Here is a 21772-nt window from a genome sequence, read left to right as displayed (position 1 = left end):
TTTACATTTGTAGTTAAAGTTAACTTTAGTTGGATAGGTTAGATTCTCTTGCTTTGTGCAACTTTCTCTTTGTGCCCTTCATCCCTCTCTTTTCCTCCATTTCTCTTTTTTGGCTAGCATGTGCCCTCCCTCCTTCTCTCTTTCATTACCTGTTTTTGTCTTTGCCTCTGCCCCCCCTCTCTCTATCTATCTTTGCCCTACCTATTAGTTTATGCTGGATTGATACTCCACCAACAAGAGGCCAACCTATCTCATCATTCATGTGACGTAGATTATGGCGCATGACATATGTACATTAGTGGGTAGCCATTCAATTTGGGTGATCATGATAGCGTCGGTGATGTTTGAGCACACAATAAGGTTGAGACTGAGCCATGGCTTCAATCAAGGGGCCAAGACATCATTGGCAAACCTGTCAGTTCTTATGGTGGGGCATTTGGCAGCATGGATGGTAGGTGTAGGCCACCATAGCATGGCATACCTAGCCCTCATAGCTTGGCCACCCCACCTATGCTAAAGTGCATGCATATTGCTTTTGATGATGGAAAGGGATCATAGATCAATGCATCATGTTGCATTTGTCTATTTGTGTAATACTATTTTAAGTTGCTGCAATGGTGCTTCAAAAACAAGTGCGAAAACATTTCATAATGCAAACTTCGATTTGATAGCCTTTTTATAGTTATATAATCTTACATTTTGAGCCATAGAACCTATCTTTCATTTTTGAAGGTCTTGTCTACAATAATTTGTGATGGAATATCAGAACGTGGAATCTATATTGTTTTCAAATTTTTGATGTTTTGTTGATATCTTGCATAGATTTGTAGTACACTAATCCACAATACCTTTTGTTTCTTAGCATCCTTACAAAGGAAAATAATACACGTTTTCTAAATGCGAGGATACTAAAAAAGATAAATGAGCAAGCAAGCAAGTAGAATCAAGCTACCCCGAAAGTGTGTTTATTAAAAGAAAAAAAAGACAATACTCTTATGCTTGCCAATACACCCTTGTTTAACCATAAATTGGTACCATGTGGTTGGTTACCTTTGATCGCTATGGAAATGATCCTTTTTCTCCACGTTATCATTAGCTTCCTTAATAAGCAAAAAGTGGGTGCTGAGTTGGACTATTTTTTTGTAATGCAATTGGTTTATTAAGATGCCAAGTCCACCCATGTGGGCGAGGCAAATTAGGATTGAGTTGTCCATGGGAATTGAACTCAACTTAAACACATATACACTTTAATTTGTGTAAACTAGTTGGCCCTTTAAGTTATTTGCATATCACTATGTGAGATCACTATGCGAGAGAGGTCAGTAACGAAAAGAGAGAGAAGAGGAATCCTCGAGGGGGCTAGAAAGGACCTCTAGCTAGTGCAACCATTCAAATGTGTGAAACCTAGTTACAAGTGCAATTGTGTGACATTTGGTAATTATCTTTTTTTAAAAATTGGGTTAAAGAAGGAAAAAATAAGTGTACACCCAAAATTGAAGAAAATCTTTTTAGGAAAAGCTTAAATGTTTGAAAGATTTTAGGGCTTTCAAGTTTGTAAATTACAAAAGCTTTAATTGTTGGCTCTCCTCGAAGGATGACTTACTGCACGAAGTGCGGGTAGATCAAGCAGACAGGGAGGGATCTAGCAATAGTGGGAAGGTATACCCCCATGTAGGACAAAAACATAGAATTAGCTCCACTGGCCTCACTTTGGGCCATGACCAGCCACCCCCAAGATCAAGCCTCGCATGGGGGAGATGCTAGCCTTCGACTATAACCCACTCTTCACTTTGCACCTCACCTACTTTCACATATCTAAGCAAGGTGTTCACTCCAAGGGCATCAACTTGACCATGAGAGTGCCATCCATGATGCATGACTTTGCAGTCAATAGAGAATTTCATGGTCTTCCTAGACGTGCAAGTGGTTTGCAGTCCGCGCTTTGTGTCAGCGCTAGGGCACTTGCCTATAGTGTGCAACACTAGGAAGATGCCCCGCTTTGGGGTCCTCTAGCAGGAAGCAAAGAATGATTGCAGCATCCTCTAGTGGTTTGACGTCTCATCATCCTAATGTGTCGACTATGTGATCCTCCTCAGCAACATAAAACTTCTAGGTCACCCTCACCAAGGTCCGGTTGAACCTCACTAGTGGCCAAGTCATCTCCCACACATCCTTCTAGCCTCAACCTTGAGATGGGCAACATCAACCACAACTTTTCGAGTAGGCCAAACTGATTCATGTACTTGTATTGTACCTTGGGCAAGGATCGTAGAGGGGTTAGCACAAGAGGAACGAGTAAGAAGGAGCAAGAGGGGGACAACACAACATGAGAGGAAGGAGGACAAAGAACGAGGAAGGAGGAGAGAGAGATAGAGGGAGAGAGAGAGAGAGAGAGAGAGAGAGAGAGAGAGAGAGAGAGAGAGAGAGAGAGAGAGAGAGAGAGAGAGAGGCATAGTATACGTAATTAGATGTTGGATGGAGATAAGGAACTCACGGGCCAGCTGTAAGGCAACGGGGTAGCAATAGCCACCATTGTGGTTGACTTATGTAGCATTAGTAATAGTTAATTAGATAGACTTATGTAGTATTTGTACTTGTTAATAGTTAATTAGTGGTTGCAGTATTAGTAATTAGACTTATTATTAATATTAATAGTTGTAGTATAATTAGTTCATTAGTTACACTTTTGTAATATCAGTAGTGTTTGCAAGGCAAAGCTAGCGAATCGCTTGGATGCTAGCGAGGTGCTGTGAGGGGCTGCTAGTTCGACTAATGTAGTATTAGTAATAGTTAATTAGATAGACTTATATAGTATTAGTAGTATTTATACTACTTAAGAGTTAATTACCAGTTCCAGTATTAGTAATTAAAATTATTAGTAATATTAGTAGTGCTTCATTAGTTAGACTTATTAGTAATTTTAATAGTTCTGTTGTAGTTAGTAAATTAGATACACTTTTGTAATATCAATAGTATTTGTAATAGTTAGTATGTAATTAATAGTTGTAGTATTAGTTAATAGACTTATGTTAGTTAATAGTTAAATAGTAGTGAAACGAAAATGAAAGAAAGCGATCTTTGAATGAATGGCAAAAATGAAAGCGTAACGAACTTTCGAACGTATTGAAAAAACGAAAAACATAAAACTTCAACAAACGGAATATTTTGAATGGACAAGGGAATGGCACCTTCTCCCATAATTATTTAATTACGAAGAGATTTGTGCCAACTCTTCGGCATGCTATATAGCATGTTTTCTCATTTCATTTATTTTTTTAAGTTTTTAAAGTACTATTATTGTTAACGATCTTTTAAACGTATGCCAAAAATGAAAGTGTAACAAACTTTCGAACGTACTGAAAAAACGAAAACGTAAAACTTCAACAAATTAGATATTTTGAATGGACGAGGGAATGGCAACTTCTCCCATAATTATTTAATTACGAAGAGATTTGTGCCAACTCTTCAGCATGCTATATAGCATGTTTTCTCATTTTTTTTAAAAAGTTTTTGAAGAACTGTAATTATGAAGAGATTTGTGCTAACTCTTCGGCATGCTATACAACATGTTTTCTCATTTCATTTAGTTTTTTTTTTAAGTTTTTGAAGTACTGTTATTATTAACGATCTTTTGAACGTATGGCGAAAAAGTAACAAACTTTTGAACATACTGAAAAAAATGAAAACATAAAAATTCAACAAATCGGATATTTTAAATGAATGGGGGAATGACACCTTCTTTCATAATTATTTAATTATGAAGAGATTTGTGCCAACTCTTCGGCATACTATATAGCATCTTTTCTCATTTCATTTAGTTTTTTTAAGTTTTTGAAGTACTGCTATTGTTTATGGATTTCATTCATTTATTTTATTAGAATTACTATTAAGAAAAAAAAAACATCATTCTTACACGTCGAAAAATAAACTATCCTTTAAAAAAATATAACGATGTATAGCATGCTTTTCCATGAACAAGTATACTGTAGTTTTATTATAAAAACATATTATTCTCATCAACATCAATGAATACTGTGAAGAAACAAAGTCACAAGGCATCCTTCAAGACTTCTAAAAAAAGGAAAACTATGGCTTCTAGAAAAATATCACTAAAATCGTTTGCTGCAACTTGGTACAACATAGAAAAGTTCCGAATCATCTTGGGTGACAGAATATGAAAGCATCATTGGAAGACTAACAATGCATGCATCCTGTGGTATAGTCACAATGCAACATCATGCTATCAACTTGCAAAAGAACGATCCATCTACAGAAGAAATTCAAGTTACAATGGCTTTGTTAAGCACTATTCTTATCCTTGCATGCCATCAACACGGAGTCAACATAATGATAACTAAATGCGACCACGTCTTGCGAAGAAAGAGAGAAACAAATACATGGTGTCACTCTTACCAAGCTACACAAAACGATTTCTCAATGAAAAGACATTACAACTTCAACTATTGAGCATCATTGATACATCCATCTTGGTCTACAAAATGACAAGACCGATTGTGAACAGAACCTTGGACCATCGATCTATTCTTGATAACCCTCTAGTCTCTTGGAATGATGGATCACTTTCACATTCATCTACTAGAATTAACTCGACTACATCCGATATTGCGGATGTGTTTGCTTTCAACATGCTACATGATCCATTGATCTAGAAGTACATGGCTATAGCAGAACATCTAATCCAAGGACATGGCTTTTTATCCTTAGCAAGAAATCCATCAAAAGGATTATAGAGCTCCATCCTGAAAGCTCTCCATTTGACCCAATGCTCCAAGCAGATCATGAGAAGTTGAGCCAGGCATTCCAACGAACCGATCAGCACGAGTTTGTATGTAATATATGACAGAATAATAACCATCTCGTTGAAAGAACAACAACACTCAGGACAAATGGCTTGCCTGCAAGAACCTCACCTTGCCTAGATAACACCTTAGAAAATGTAGTGTTTTTGTTCTTATTCCTACTTGGTCATGGCGCCTACATTGGCAACATCTACCTTACCAAATACATCAAGATGTAGGCTTAAACTCATTGGTCATGGTGCCTACATTGGCAACATCTACCTTACCAAATACATCAAGATGCGCGCTTCAACCCTGTTCTTTGTATACACTTTACACAAGCCTTACATTCTAATTCTATACCAGCTAAAACATGCTGTCTTGATTGCAAACAACACAAGCACGACTTGCTTGTAAAGGGACATTAACAACTACAAGCATGCAAACAAGCACAGTTTCAATGAAGAGGTCGTCAAGCACATCCTCCAAAACAATGTTCCCACCTCAATACTGGGATCCCTATCTTGGCACCAGCGTAACTTAGAGACCTTATCACAATGGTCGACACATGGGGAATGCCTCATTTCTTCCTCACATTCACTACTGTAGATGAGGTCATTACTACAAGTTGGGCCAAGATCAACAAGTTGGAATGCATTGCAAAGGAGTTCAATCCTAAATTCTCATGGAAAGACTGTCCTATTGAGTGCGCCATCCTCTTCCACACTAAGTTCCATCTTTTCTTCAACTAGTACATCCTTGGCAGACCTACCTATGTAGGGTGCATCCAGCACCATGTCATTAAGTATGAGATCCAACATAGGGGCTCCTTACATGCACACATAATCCTATAGTTACATGAGGCAGATGTTGCAAATATGACTAACGAGATATGCACGTACATTCCATCCAATGATGATCGGTGCAGTTCAATAAGAAAACTAAGAACCCACATCATGGCAAAGCAAATTCATAGGTGCTGTCATGCCTACTACATAAGAAAAAGTAGCAGCCATGGTAAATGCAAGTACGGGTTTTTGTACGCCTCATGCGATCATCTAGAACCAACAATAGACCTTGAAACTCAAAGATACATCTACTATCGTCCTAGAGATGAGCACCGAAATGTTGTGTTTATCACCCAATGTTATCGCCCCTATAGGGAGCACACATGAATATTCAATGAGTAACGAACTCTTCCATCTCTTACTACTTGCTCAAGTACACAATGAAGGTGGAGCTGATTGGGAAGATAAACATCCAGACAGAAGATGCCAATAGACTTGGATTGCAGGACTTGGACTCTAACAACCAGAAATTAATATTATGCAAGCTAGTGTCATTCCCCAAAGCGGCATTAAATTGCTTATAGATCTCGATAGTCATAAGAAGCGAGTCTGTTGAGTACATCGAAAGCTCCCCTATACAAATATGATAGCGGAATCTCACAAGGACACGGAATATCATCATGCACCCTGTAGACCTTTACTACGTTCGACCATCGAGCTTAGAGCATTTAGCATTCTACCACTACCACAAAAACTATAGCATCACCAAAACCACCACTGCATCTGATCACAAACCCACTCTCCATGACACTTACGGCAATACGGTGCAAAAGTATACGAGATTGGTACATTTCATCGATTTTCACCTAGGCCACCAAATTGAAGGTTTCTTCTTCAACACATTATTGCAACAAAAAACAGTCAGGTTAGAGAGCGAACTAATAAGCATTGAGATCACGACACAATCATATTATATTGAGCGCCAACTCCGTGGTCTCGTGTTCGACGAGGAAGACCTCGGAATGTTCATAATCATGGATTGTACGCAAAGAAACTTGCTCGCCTCGTACCAAACCCACCAACTCATGAACATGATCATTCAAAAGATCCCTTTCATCAAAGACAACCTAGTGACATTCACAGTACCTCCAATAGCTTTTGATTGCGAAAGTGTTGTTGCATCAATACAGATAAAGATGTTGTAGCTCATAAAAGAGTTCCAAACAATTCCTGAAAGTACTCTAACAACAGAACGACAAGCTATCTACAACCACCTCATCAATGCGACATACGGCCTACACATCGTCAGTGGCACACCAAGTAGTGGAAAAAGCTTCCTCATATGTTACTACAGTTACAACCTCATTGCCAGGAATAATAGTGTACTGTTGACAACAAGCATAGAAGCAGCTACGACTAGACTTTGCAGCCTATCCACCACGGTCTACCACTAGTTCAAGATACCAGTACATGCATAGCAATATCGAGTACAATTGCAAGAGATGGAAAAACACTACATTGCAATAAGAGAAGCTGACACAATCATCATTGATTAGATGTCCATGTTAACAAGGACAATGTTTGATATAATAATGCATCAGATAGTGAGTGTCTACCAAGGCTTGCTACTTAATCCATTCAGCAAGAAGCTCTGATACTATTTGGCAATCTTGCACAGCTATTGCCTATTTGCAACCATCAAACCGAGTTCTACGAACAATGTCACATCATGTCCTCTTCGTACTAGGCATATGAAAAGCAACACACTCTCCAAACTGCAGTTCGACATGCACGTGACTTGCCATTCCTACAGTTTCTACAAGTGTTCAGTCACATCGTTGTCCAACAAAGCGAGAGATACATGAATGCTTATGTCAGTGCATGATCGATGAGAAGGATGTCCTAGATTTCATCGACCAAAAAACACAATCATATGCACACACAAGGAAGATGTTTGCAAGTACAACAAGTAGATTCTACACAAATGCTACACAATTGAACAGATCTAGACCGTCAATATTCAAACGAATGCAACGACGAGCCAACATTGTAGACCTGGCTACATGATAAGAACTTCCACTAGATAGATGAGATAACAGTTGGGGTGACTATAATGATAATTGAGAACATTGACCTCACCATAGGTGCAGCAAACGATGGTGCGATATGTAAGATCAACCATATTGACACAAAAACATGACAAGAAATTCCACAAGATAGATAAGATAGCAATTGGGGTGACTGCAATGATAACTGAGAACATTGACCTCACCATAGGTGCAACAAACAGTTCGATGTGTAAGATCAATCCTATTGACACAATAACCGAAAAAATGATATTAGGAATCCAGGTCACGATCCTTTCAAGGAACCAACAGCTCACCCTGCGGCGCAACAAGCATCAATGCAAGGCACTGAATAGCAAGTGGTACCACAAATCTACGTTCTCTTTGACCCTCACATACACCATCACCGGTCACAAATCGCAAGGAGCCGCCATGAACCAAAAAGCACTTCTATACATTAGAAGCATTTACATGCTAGGACTTGTGTATGTAATGCTCTCTTGCTTAACCGAAAGAAGAAATTCACGGATCATCAGCCTTCCAAATCCATCAGCCTTTTGCTTCGACACCTTTCTTGATACCATGACTCAAGTGAAGAAATAACACAACTTAAAAAAAAAGATTAAACACAACACATTCTATCACACAACAATCCCATACACTTCTTGTAGCAAGTAATAAATCAAACTTCTATACCTTCTTTCAAATGTTGTTTGTTAATAGACCAATGTGTTCTCTAAATTCTTATCTCCAACTAATAGATTTATTAACAAACAAATGTGCTTTTCTCATTTTCTCCTTTATAGATACACAACACCTGTCAAGGCAAAGATGACTCCGGATGAGGTACACATAAACCAAATGATTCTTCCTATGTATTTAAAAACTAATAGATTACTTTACCTAACCAAATTCATCTATGTATGTAGATGTTCCTGATATACATTCAAGACCACAAGAATACCTAGCACCCTATCGAGAACCGTCTTGCATATACGTAGAATTGTAGGTACGTATTGTAGGTACGTACAACAAACCAGATGAGTATGGAAAATATCACTAGGCATCTTGCCACTAGCTCAAGTACTTCCATATTGTTCGGCATCATCTGCAACCAAGACCCACGCCAGAAGCACCAATGTAGAGATACAAAAGTAAGTACTTCATCTACATCATAAGATGTAAGAAAAACAGAAAGCAATACATAGGACAAACGATGGACATCGAGAAAAGAATCCAACAACACCGTAGAAATCCTATTAAGAAAATGAAGAAAGACATAGAAACATTCCAACCGTTTGAGGATAACTTCAAGGTTAACATAACATAAACAAAGCTAGGAATTTTGAGCAGGCCACCATTCGTAAATGTGACAGGGTACAACAACATATAAGGACATCCAACAAGATGTAAAAAGTATTATTTTTTGAAGAGAAGAAACCTCATTTAACATACCAAAAGAAGTGTGAACGTTCAAAATCACGATTAGTGACTTGAATTACATATGCATACATATTCTCCTTTCAACATCCTCCATTTATTTAAATAACACAAAAACTTATCAACAAATATATTTCAAAACACGACGCAGGTCTAAACATCATTAGTTAAACTGCTACATATCAAATATACAAAAACTACGTATAGAACTTCATACTCCTTTAGTGAATTACACTTGTCAACCTAGTTTATAAATGGGGCATCTCTACCCAATGTGACCATTCTAAAGTGTAAATCGTTAAGAGAGTTTTCAATGGTCACAGCGGCTGGAGGTCATTTCTGGTCCCACGGGGACTGCTTTTCTCTTTCTTTCGTCCGTGACATCTCTGAGGCTCTCTTGCATCGTGATATGCGAATTCACCGCCATGGCCGTACAAGAGTGCGGCTCTGCTGACCGCTGCTTGTATTGCTCCTTCGCTCGCATCGCGTCGCTCTACCCCGGCCATATAGCCGTTGTCCAAGCGGCTTCTAGGCTTCCAACACGTCTTACCAACAAACCAGTGGCGAATGCCTTCAGCAGCTTGTCTGCTACAGGAAAGTGGAAAGAAGTGAGCGTGTTTCCATTATCATATCAAACAAGTGATCAATCAAGGCTGGAGGAAGAAGAAGCTGTCGACGGTGCTTTTGATGAGTCTGACAGGACCACGGAGAAATTAGACCGTATTGAAAGTGTGCAAGAAGACAGTGTCTCAGCCTCACAGGATGTAAAGCGGGTGGGACATGCATCTACAAGTGTGACTGCATATCAAACAGGTGATCAATCAAGGCCGGAGGAAGAAGAAGCTGTCAATGGTGCTTTTGTCGAATCTGGCAGAACTACGGAAAAATTTGACCATAATGAAAGCGTGCAAGAAGAGAGTGTCTCAGCCTCACAGGATGAAAAGCAGGTGGGACATGCATCAGACACAAGTGGGACTTCAGAGGATGGGGTCCCTGCTAAGCCTGTTTCATTGCAGGTGAAGTTGTGTCATGGTGATGTGGCCTTCTCCTATTCTGAATTATGCTACTTAGTTGATAAATTAGCTCATTACATTTGTCAGCATGGGAATCTGTCAAGTTCCACCAGTTCTGAGGACATGGGTGTTGGTTCTTCCAGTGTCACTGCACATGAACTCTGCCTTGAACGGACATGTGAGAAGAGAGTGGGGATATTGATGAGCCCATCTGTAGAATACATTGTTGCAACTCTTGCTGTCCTTAAATGTGGTGCTCTTCTTGTACCACTTGATCCATTTTGGCCTGTCGAGAGAGTGTTGGGAGTGCTAGCTGATGCGAAGCCCTGCTTCTTGCTTACGCACGCACAAGAGAAGTCTACTTTTGTAGATGCATTGTCTTCAGCCAAGTTTCCTCTCCTCTCCCTTGGATCAGACTTTGTAATGAACTGTTGCAAGCTTGAGCGCCGTAGCAGCTGTTGGTGCTTTTGCCATGGCCAGCAAAAAAGGGATGGTTGTTATCTCATGTATACATCTGGGTCTACAGGCAAGCCCAAAGGGGTCATTGGGACTGAAGAGGGTCTGTTGAATCGCTTGCTGTGGATGCAAAATGAGTTTCCTTTCTTTCAATGTGATCTTACAATGTTCAAGACTTCTGTATCATTCATTGATCATCTAACGGAGTTCCTTGGGCCCCTGATCAGTGGTTCATCATTGTTGGTGCCACCTGCTACAGATCTGTTCAGAAATCCTTTGGCACTTATTCCCTTTCTTCAAGCATACAGCATCAGCAGGCTTACTGCTGTTCCATCTTTGATACGTGCACTGCTTCCAGTATTACAGACATCTGATGGAAGGACTGCCTTGAAGTCATTACGGGTCCTGGTGCTGAGTGGTGAAGTGTTACCCATTTGGCTCGTGGAAGTTTTACATGGACTTGCTCCACAAGCCACTATCTTAAACTTGTATGGAAGTACTGAGCTTTCAGGGGACTGCTTGTTTTTCGACTGTGGAGCACTGTGGAAAGAGCAGAATCAGTTCTTGAAAGGTTTGAATAGCGTTCCACTTGGGAAACCTCTGCCAGATAGTTATGTTTGGATATCACCAACAAGCTCTGACCAAACTGAAGAGGGAGAACTATGGGTTGGCGGAGTGTTACTTGCCTTAGGTTATTCAAATGACAGTGAGAGCTCTAGTGAGAAATTTGTGAATCTAAAGAGTAGTTTAGATGCTGGTAATGCACAGATTACTCAACGTATGTTCCGAACAGGTGACTATGTCAAGAGGCTGGAAGATGGAAATCTAGTTTACTTGGGGAGAAAAGATCGCACAGTGAAAATAAATGGCCATAGGGTCTCCCTTCAAGAGGTTGAAAGTAACATAGAGATGCATCCTGATGTAGCTCATGTAGCTGTGATTGCCCAGCCAACTGTAGATGGTGACCACCAAATTGTAGCATTTGTTGTACCAAAGTTGCAGCATGAAGCTGGCTCCTCAAGTTCTTCACTGCAGATGTCTTTTTCAAGCTCAGAAGTTTCTGCTAAAGCTTGGTCCAGTCCTGCAATGGAAGATTCTTTACGTAATTGGCTGACAGAAAGGTTACCTGCAGCAATGATACCTACAATTTTCAATTTTCTTCCATCATTACCTTCAGTTGACTCTCTTAAAGTGGATTACCAGGTTCTTTCAAGAATTGAAATGGATAGGTACCATGAATCCCATAAAACAGACCCAGAAATGACACGTGTGCAAAGATACATCAAACAGGTCTTTGAATGCACACTGTCTGTAGAGAACGTCTCTATTTATGATGATTTTTTTTCTCTGGGTGGGACATCTGTGTCTGCGGCACATGTAGCCCATATTCTAGGGATAGATATGCACTGTTTATATAAACACAGTTCTGTTGTTGCTTTAGAAGCTGTGTTAGAGAGTCAGCAGGCACACACCGAACATGTTTCAACTGCTGTTTTAAAAACTCAGCAGGCAGACACCAAACATAATTCAACTACCAAAAGGGGAGAGGGCACGTTAATTACAAGGAATACTAAATACATGAGAATGGATACCAGCTTCAGTGCCTGTATACCTGTTTCAACAATTATGAAGGATGAATCCAGCACAAACTTCTCTTCAGAGTCATCCATGAAAGGGAAAGTTCTAGGGAAATCAGATGATGGCTCAGGTCATCACACACTTAGCTATGTCTGGCCTTATATAAAAGTCAGAGGACCTATGGCATGGCTACGTTGTAATAAATCTGTTTCTTTGGTTCAATTGCCTGAAAGTAGTGAACTTTGTGCCCCCCATGCTATCTCGACTGGTGGGAGTGATTCATGCATGCTTGTTGTTCTATGGAAAACTTTTTTGAAAGCTTGTGTAGATGCATCACCTCTTTTAGTGCAGTCAAGGGAAATGTGGCATTTGTTCATTGGCTCCCATGCACACAATTTTGTCTGCATAGATGCTCTAAATGGCAGTTTAATATGGGAAAGGGGTTTAGGAGACCGTATAGAGTCAACTGCAACTATTGCATCTGATTTCAAACAGGTGGCTGTTGGTTGCTATGATGGCTACTTGTATTTTTTGGATATTGCAACAGGAGCCCTGATGTGGAAATTCTCCACTGGAGCTGAGGTCAAATGCCAGCCCATTTTTGATACTGTAGGAAATATTTGGTGTGGATCTCATGATCATTATTTGTATCTTATTGATTCTCTAGAACAAAGGTGCATTTGGAAGTATGACTGTAAGGGGAGCATTTTTTCTGCCCCAGTTCATGATTCTACTCGAGGATTGATTTATGCTGCTACCACCAGTGGATTAATTATTGCAATAAAATCAGATGCCTCTGATTCCGAGGTTCTATGGACTTATTCAAGCTCTGTGCCTATTTTTGGGTCCCTAAATGTGGATTATTCAACAGGTTATGTCATTTGCAGTTTGGTAAATGGTTCTATATTAGCTCTTACACCAGATGGTACACTTGTATGGAAATACTCCACCCTGGGACCAGTATTTGCAGGGGCCACCCTGTCACAAGCCCTTCCATCTCAAGTGTTGATATGCTCTAGGGATGGCTGGATTTATTCATTGGATCTGATGGATGGTGCATGCATATGGAAGCACTGTTTAGGTGAACCTATCACTTCTGCTGCATGCATTGATGAGGCCATTGAACTCATGCATGGAGAACTCAAAGACTCACTTGTTTACAATCATACCTTTAGATTGGTGTGTGCTTGTGGGTCATCAGGACAGCTCCATGTACTCAAAATCTATAGCGGTTTAGCTTTATCTGATTCTTGTGATGTCAATAATGTTGCTGAAGGTGGCATCGATGGTGAAGAATTGAAAAGAGAGAGATATATGAAGCAAGACAAGGCGGTGGTGAATAATGAAGAACAAAAGGACTTAAAAGCAGGTGCAGGACATGTAAACATCAAGAATGAGGAAATGAAAAGTTGTGAACTTATAGCAGCTTTCCAGCTTCCAGGTGATGTATTTTCTTCACCAGTAATGTTAGGGGGTAGGATATTTGTTGGATGCAGGGATAATAATTTCTACTGCATTGAGTTAGGTGGACTTGGTACCCAAAAGTAGGGTGTTGTGCAATAGTAAAGTGGTGGTCTTTCTGCACCTTTAAATATCTTTAAGGAAAGGATAAGGGATCTAGTGGAGCTCCCTTCTTTGGGCGGTTTAATGAGTTGCTACAGTTTCAAAACTGGAGCAACACAGGATACAAGTGTCCTCAAAATTCTATGGCTCAACAAAGGAAAACCTTGCTTCAGCCTACTCTTCTATGGTTCAGCAAAAGAAACCTTGCTGCAGCCTACTCTGAGGTTACAAATTCGGAATGAGCATACTGCAAGATTACTGTTTGCCCAGTCAATGGCATGATTGTGGGCTAGAGTCGACTGACAATGTAAAATTGGAGCATCTCTGATGGCCTTACAAGGCTGGCAAGAAAGACTATGATAGCTTGAGGGTGGATGGAGACTGCTGGACAAATGCCCATGAAGAGCAGTTTGGCTTGGTGAGATGTCACTGCTCTTTTGCATTGCATTGAGTATTTGTAGAAGCACTTGATCTGTGTTTTCAACATACAAGAGTCATTGCTTTGTTAACAAGGGACATAAGTGTTTCTGGCACATTCTTTGCAGGTGTCATAGATAATATGCAAGAGACATCTGTAGGATGCTACTGTCACCTCTGATTTGCAACCGTTGGTTGACAATGTAAAATAGGAGCATTTCTGAAGGCCTTACTAACTGGCTGAAAGGAAAGACTAAGAGAGACTTAAGGGTGCAAGAGACTGCTGAATTTGTGACTATGAAGAGTGGGCAGCTTAGCGCACTTGGAATTTAGCCGACGAGCTTTGTTTCAAAGCATGAGGGCCATGGATGTATTTAAATGCAGAGGTTGATTTTACTATTGATTTACAGTCCTATGGTGGAGACATGCTAGGGTTTGCATTGAGAAAACACAAAATGTACAAACATGGCTAAAACACAATAACTCTGATAAAAATGCTCAAAACGCAAACAGAGAAGAAAGATAATTCAGAAGTAAATGAATGAATGTTGTAAATGAACGAATGTGTACTGAATGCTCAAAAGTATTGCTGTCCAATGGCCAGTGACTCTTATGGGAGCAGGCTGAGGGAGTAGTTGGAGTGTCATGTCCCTGTGAGACCGATCCCGAGTGCTGTAACCACTAGTTGGAGCTAAGATGAGGCTGTAAATCGAAATGCAGCAGTCTTTGGGGCCAGAGATGGTGAATGCAACAGTGAACTCCCTGAAAATGACGGAAGCTGGTCACAAGCAGCAGCCGAGAGTGATAGCTGGGAGAAGTCGATTGTGTAATGGGCTGGACAGCAGGGTGGTCTGCTGAGGTGGCAACACAGTAGTCTGCAGCACTCCAAATCAGGTCACTAGCATTTGGGCAGGTCACCTGAGTGTAGTGTAGTAGCTGGCGAGCTTGAGGATGTGTGGGCAGTAGCCTGAAGGAGTAGGCAGCAGCCATGTGATGAATATTGGAGTGAATGGATGCAGTGGATGGAATGTGGCTGAGCACACCATCTATTTATAGATGAGGAATCATCCAAATTGTGGGAGTTCACTTATGGGGCATAGATACGCTCATTAGCATTAACTTTGAGTTTTGGGGCTATTTAAAGGAGATGAATGAGGTTTAATGTGAAATGCTCCTCTGTTAGCTTAAGATCTTACTGGTCTTACTTGCCTGGTTTGTGAAAATGTGATCTAAACAAAGTCTTGTGGATCACTATGACTTGGCTTTTCCATGGATCATGTAATTTAAGGGAACATATTGATACAATGTTATGAGTGTAAGTCCACCAAGTTTCTTCTTCAACTCAGGTTTCTAGTGACACAAGTAAGCGCTACAGAGGTTGGTGCTGGATGTTGAATGGTAGATGGGACCTGTGGTTGGGTTAATTTAAGGGATCACATCGATATAATGTTACGAGTGTAAATCCACCTAGTTTCTTCAACTTGGGTTTTGTACTGAGACACGTAAGAACTACAGAGGTTGGTGTTGGATGTTGAATGGTAGATGGAACCTCTGGTTGGGACCTATTAATATAGCTGTTTGATGTAGGTGCCCAGTTCCACTTGTGATGTCTATTGAGGACTGTTGGATCACAGTATTAGGTGGAAGATTACTTGTGAGGTGCGAGATGGATCCATGATTAGTCAGAGTGTAGCCTAAGGGAAACAATAGTGGAGAGCTCTTTATAGATTGGGATGGATAATGAGGGGGAAGGAGTACATCCCTGCTATGTTCAGTGGTGTAGGGATGCCAAAGTTTGGTGATCTGAGTGGTTAGGATCATTATAAAAGTCTTGATTGTACATGGGATAATGTGAAATTATGTCTTCTTATTGGGCATAAAGAAATGAGCTTATGAGATGAAGTAGATAGATATTATATTTACGAAAAATGCGATGTCTGTTTTACTTATGCTTTAACCATTGCTTCCACCAAACTTGAAAACTTTTGTAACATCCCATTGTGTAGCACAACGATGAATCTTTGTGCAACAAATCCATTTATGGTCATGCTTTTTGCAGTACATGATAGTCCATGTTTTGCCCAACATCTTGATGGTCTTGTCTCTACAACATCTCTTGTTAATGTATCTCTAATTAGAAAAATTCATTGTGGAGAGTTGTGGGACATGAAAGAGGTGATGATACTACTCACTGATCAAGGAACTTGATTGTGCAGAGCAATGGAGTGTCGAAGAGGTGATTGTGGTAGATAGTGCCCTCAGATGTTGGATGTTTCAAGATGGCAAATTCCCATGTCTTCATTGTTGCTTGTAATGCTCAAGTGATGTGATCCACTTGTTAAGTGGGGGCCTTGGATAGGGTTCGTTCTTGAGAGGAGAAAGTAGCGCAAAGAAAGAACCCTCTAGAAATGCCATATCAAAAGCAAGAAATGATCATGATGAAAAGAGAGAGGATATGCGAACCTTTGTGTGCAGTAAAATCATTTATGATCATACTTATTGCAGTACACGATAGTCCATTTATTGCCCAACATCTTAATTGTCTTGTCTCTAAAGCATCTCCCATCAAGGTATCTTTGATCAGAGAACTTCATTGTGGGACGGGGTTGGATTGCTCTTGAGAGTAGAGGAAGTAGTGCAAAGAAAGAACTTTTTGGGAAATGCCATATCAAAACCAAGAATTGATCACAATGAAGAGAAACGGGAACCAAGCAACCTTGGAGTGACACAAGAAATTGAAGCTCCAAAGCAATCAAAATGTTTAAGGGAACCAAAATGTGGATCAGAGATAAAGTAACACTAGCACAACTTAAACGATGACCAGGTGAGATTGCCAAGATAAAAGCAACTAGAAAAGAGAGCTAATGGGTGGTTTATCAAGTTGGTGGAACCATCATAGAAGAGTTAAAAAGGTTTGGGTGTTAGGCTACTTTAGGTTCGTTAACTTTTATAAAGTAACTCTTATAGCCTTACTGGTTCTTTTTTGTTTGTGCCAATAGCATTAGAAGTGGATTGTATATGAAATCTTGAGTTATATCATTCTATCTTACATTAAGGTGTCTTAGAGGACATTAATGTCACACACACACACACACACACACACACACACACACACACACACTCTCTCTCTCTCTCTCTCTCTCTCTCTCTCTCTCTCTCTCTCTCTCTCTCTCTCAAAATTCATTCCTATTTATATGGCATACGATATTACATCAGTTGCATATGCAAACAATAGAAAATTGTCGTTAAGTCTTCAACATAAGATGCAAATCATTGTTTGTTACATTAGTCTATGCATTGCTTGCTTCATATTTTCTATGTGCTATACTATATGGCATATACATGTTAGATTTGCATAACCATGGGTATAGGGTGTCTATATGACATAGATGTGCATCCTGCCACTCTTGGTGGGTGGGTGTGTGTGTGTGTGTGTGTGTAAAGGAACATATGCCCACCATTTTCCTCAATAATGCAACCCATATTTGTGAGAATAACAAAACAATGAAATATCATATTACATTGTCCACACACACACACACAAAATTTTATATATGTACATTGATGCGAGTCTCTCTCAAAAAACTTATCTTAGATCTTATTCCTTGATAAATCTACCTCACCTCCATTAATAAATATCATGTTTGAAATTATGTGGCATTGCAAAACTCATTGGGTTCTTACACACTTGGATGAGATCATTCTATTTAGTACACACACACACACACACACACACACACACACACACACACACACACACACACAATTGTATATATGTACTTTAATACCAATCTCTCTCAAAAAACTTATCTTCCTTGATAAATCTACCTCGCCTCCATTAATAAATATCATGTTGAAATTATGTGGCATTGCAAAACTCATTGTGTTCTTACACACTTGGATGAGATCATTCACCACACCTCTAGAGACAAAAGGAAGTTGCTACTATTGGTCACAATAATCATGTCTTCACTATCCTCAAATTAGGTACTATTCACATGGTGTGAAGGGGATGGCAACCGAGGTGGTCCTCCAAAACACATAGTAATGACTACTTTTGTAGGACAAGTAGCCCAATCCATGTAATATACTAGGTCTATAGAAACCCTCCTTAGAGGAAATGCTTATATTAAGGAGGATCTGTGAGAGTGCGCAACGGAAGAAGAACACGAACACAGAGGAGGAGAGAGAGACAACAGAAAATGAAGGAAGAAAATCTGCACTGACTGTAATGAATGTTGAATACAAAACTGTGGACTGATCAGTCTCTGCACGTAGCCCGAAGCGTCAGTGAGGGCACCAGATCAGGCTGATGATGACGGTAGCACCGAAGACGGAGGAAGATGACGGAGTCGGAGTGTGCACCTGTCAAAGAAGGAGGGAAGATGATAATACAATTGACTGCCAAGTGGAAAATGGCTATAAATAGCCAAAAAACCCAAAAACTGGCTGACCTGAAATTTGAGGCCATAAATATGTCCGACCAGCATTTAATGTTGATCCGACCAGCATTTAATGCTGGTAAAAATGCCAGGAATGCTCAGAAAAATCCCGGAAAGGGTGGACAATGTCTGGCAGGTGAGGCAGACTGAAGAATGCAGAAACTGCCTCGGGAAATGCACATAAAATCCCGACTGGAGGAGAAAATGCACTGAAATGCAATAAACTGAGTGCTCTAAAATGAGCTACCTCCTCCGTCAAAACAAGTGATAGACAAGTCAGAGCTCCTAAAGTCTTCATCTGAGTCAGACTGAGGCTCACAGGCAGGAGATGACAAGGCATGACAAACATGACTGCTAACACCCCCTCTCAGATCCTAGATGTGGCTGACGGCCAAGGGAGAAACGGATCCTGGGGTGGTAAGAGGAATGCCAAGGTCAATGAAGTCCGTCGATATAGACTGCTGTTGAAGGAGCTGCTCATGATCCTGGGAATCCCCCTCTAAAACACTAGGGGCGAGGGAATCCATAGCCGCATCACCGAGATCGTCCCCCTCTGAAAGGGATGGGGGGTACGAGGGAACCACCGGAGGAGAAGGTGGGGAATGGGAAGAAACCTGTGGAATAGAAGGTGCACAAGCGGGAATGGGTGTAGCAATAGAATGCCTCGGAGGACCCTGCATCAAAGAAGGGGAATGGAGCCTGTAAAGCCCGCTCTCCTGCCAACCTGTAGATAAGACAGCTCCTGTAAAAGAATCCGCAATAACAACGGCATGCTCGGTGAAGATCACTCGTGTGCCAAGCCTCGTAAGGCCATAAACTGAGAGGAGGGGAAGGCCCAAATTCGGAACATGTAGGGCCTGTGAAAAGGAGCTCGAAGGTCGGTCGGTAAACAAAGGCAATGTACCAACACCACTAATAGGCATCGATAAAATGTCACCAACAGTGATTGAACCCTCTGATGGACGGGGATCCTGTAACAAATCACCTCGGGGAGTCATATGACTCGAAGCACCACTGTCCACTAACCAAGGCTGCGTAGAAGACACTGCAGCCATGGAAGAAGGATCCTCCTCCAAAGCATGGATATGAAGGAACACTGACTCATAGGTAACAGCTGGTGTAGAGGTAGAAGAAGGCTCCGATGTAGATCCACCCTTCGCTCCCGGACGAAGGTGAGGGTACTTCTTCCAGCATTTCTCCTCGGGATGTGTCCCTTTCCCACAGTGTGGGCACTTCGGTCTCTCTGAATCTGAGTCAGAGCTTGAAGAACTGTCCTTCTTCTTAGCCTTTGACTTCGTCTTCTTCTTCTTCTGTCCTCCCGAACCTGCAACAAAGGCTCTAGTGGAGTCGGATCCACTAGCATTGACCTCTCTGAGTCGCTCGTCATGCTCCAAGACAAGCGGGGATAGCTCCTCCCATAGAAGCTTCTCACGGGTCCTTGATGTAAGAAGGCTGGTGTAGAAGACATCAAACCGAGGCGATGGCAGCTGATCAAAAGAATCATAGCCATGTCTTCAGAAGATATCGTCCGACCGAGGGATGCAAGCTCATCCCTCATATCCTATAATCTATTGATGTGGTCCTTCATGGAAGGACTATCATCAATAGCGAGCATCCGCAACTTCTTTTCGAGAGATATCCGGTGGGCAAACGTCTTCTGTTGATAGAGAGACGCGAGCTTTCTCCACATGTGTGCTGCAGTCTTCAACCTGTGAACATGAACAAGGACAAAATCGTGCAAACTCAGAAAGAGGAAAGATCTGGCTCTAGAATTAAGCCGATCCCATAAGGCTGCACGATCCATAGATGTCCCATCTGCGGGATCCACCTTAGGCCGCGGAATAGGAACAGAAACAAGCTCCCAAAGATCAAAGGAGTCCAAGATACACTCCACCTTGCAGGACCATAGAGAAAAGTTGGAGCCATCCAACCGGTCCTCTTTGGGCCTGAGGAAGTACGGGTACCTGTACAGGGGGTACCAAAGGCTGCATCTTTGGCCCACTGGAAGGGGATCACCGAGATACATGAATAGAAGGGGGACGGGAAAGAGGAATAGACTTTGGACGACGATCCTCATGATAAAAATCACGCCTCCGTTCAGATGAGTGTCGAGACAAAAGCTCGTCATCTGAGTCATCAAAGCCCGTAAACTGATGAGAAGACATCTTCCAATCTGCAAAACACCAAACACCAAAGAAAACTTGCCGATGCCGAATAATGACCAGCAGTCTAGTCACCAACCACCAAAACGCAGGCTGTGATAGCCTACAAACACCTGGAGCTGCAAAACGCAAGGGTATCTAATGAAGATTACCAGAACAGAAGCCGAAAGCACCAAAACGTAGCCTGGGAGTGGGTCGCCAGCAGGAGATGAACCACCAGGAGTGGAAACGACCACCAAATCTGCAAAACACAGCCTGATGATGTGTCGCCCAGCTGAAGGAGGGGCCGCTTGATGGTAAACGCAAGCAGGAGGGGTCGTTTGATGACGTGGCAGTCTCTGGAGGAGTCGTCTGCAGCAAACGCAAGAAGAATGGCCACCTGGAGGGGCCGCCTGGGCAGTTGGAGATGAGGCGACAGCAGAAGAAGAGGGGTGAGGTATCTCTCCACAAGGTTAGGTCCTCCGTGCTCTCAGTCAAGCTTTGATACCATGTGAGAGTGTGCAACGGAAGAAGAACACGAACACAAAGGAGGAGAGAGAGACAGCAGAAAATGAAGGAAGAAAATCAGCACTGACTGTAATGAATGCTGAATACAAAACTGTGGACTGATCAGTCCCTGCACGTAGCCCGAAGCGTCAGTGAGGGCACCAGATCAGGCTGATGATGACGGCAGCACCGAAGACGGAGGAAGATGACGGAGTCGGAGTGTGTACTTGCCAAAGAAGGAGGGAAGATGATAAAACAACTGACTGCCAAGTGGAAAATGACTATAAATAGCCAAAAAACCCAAAAACTGGCCGACCTGAAATTTGAGGCCATAAATATGTCCGACCAGCATTTAATGCTGATCCGACTAGCATTTAATGCTGGTAAAAATGCCAGGAATGCTCAGAAAAATCCCGGAAAGGGTGGACAATGTCCGGCAGGTGAGGCAGGCTGAAGAATGCAGAAACTGCCTCGGGAAATGCACATAAAATCTCGACTGGAGGAGAAAATGCACTGAAATGCAATAAACTGAGTGCTCTAAAATGAGCTACCTTCTCCGTCA

At 41.4% G+C, this 21772-nt stretch overlaps 1 protein-coding gene across 2 annotated transcripts; it reads left to right on the top strand.

Annotated features, from left to right (window-relative positions):
* Positions 1-9438: 9438 nt before the first annotated feature.
* LOC148020140 (AMP-dependent synthetase and ligase family protein) lies at positions 9439-14679 on the top strand. Of its 2 annotated transcripts, XM_087700426.1 has the most exons (3): positions 9795-10109; positions 10250-14121; positions 14249-14679. In XM_087700426.1, exons 1-2 carry the CDS (start codon positions 9943-9945, stop codon positions 13686-13688), a joined length of 3606 nt encoding a protein of 1201 aa, XP_087556552.1. In that variant the 5' UTR covers positions 9795-9942; the 3' UTR covers positions 13689-14121; positions 14249-14679. The 2 variants fall into 2 exon arrangements, with proteins under 2 accessions (XP_087556551.1, XP_087556552.1); XM_087700425.1 differs by having other exon boundaries at positions 9439-14121.
* The last annotated feature ends 7093 nt before the right edge of the window (positions 14680-21772 follow it).

The sequence above is a fragment of the Lygodium microphyllum genome, chromosome 19, assembly GCF_053477565.2.
Source record: "Lygodium microphyllum isolate KBCC chromosome 19, Lygodium_microphyllum_v1.1.10, whole genome shotgun sequence".
Lineage (NCBI taxonomy): Eukaryota > Viridiplantae > Streptophyta > Polypodiopsida > Schizaeales > Lygodiaceae > Lygodium > Lygodium microphyllum.
This window is presented reverse-complemented; position numbering and strand designations above follow the sequence as displayed.

Excerpts from the sequence above, each read along its gene's own strand:
- LOC148020140 (XM_087700425.1), top strand. The coding sequence starts at position 9,519 with ATGGCCGTACAAGAGTGCGGCTCTGCTGACCGCTGCTTGTATTGCTCC.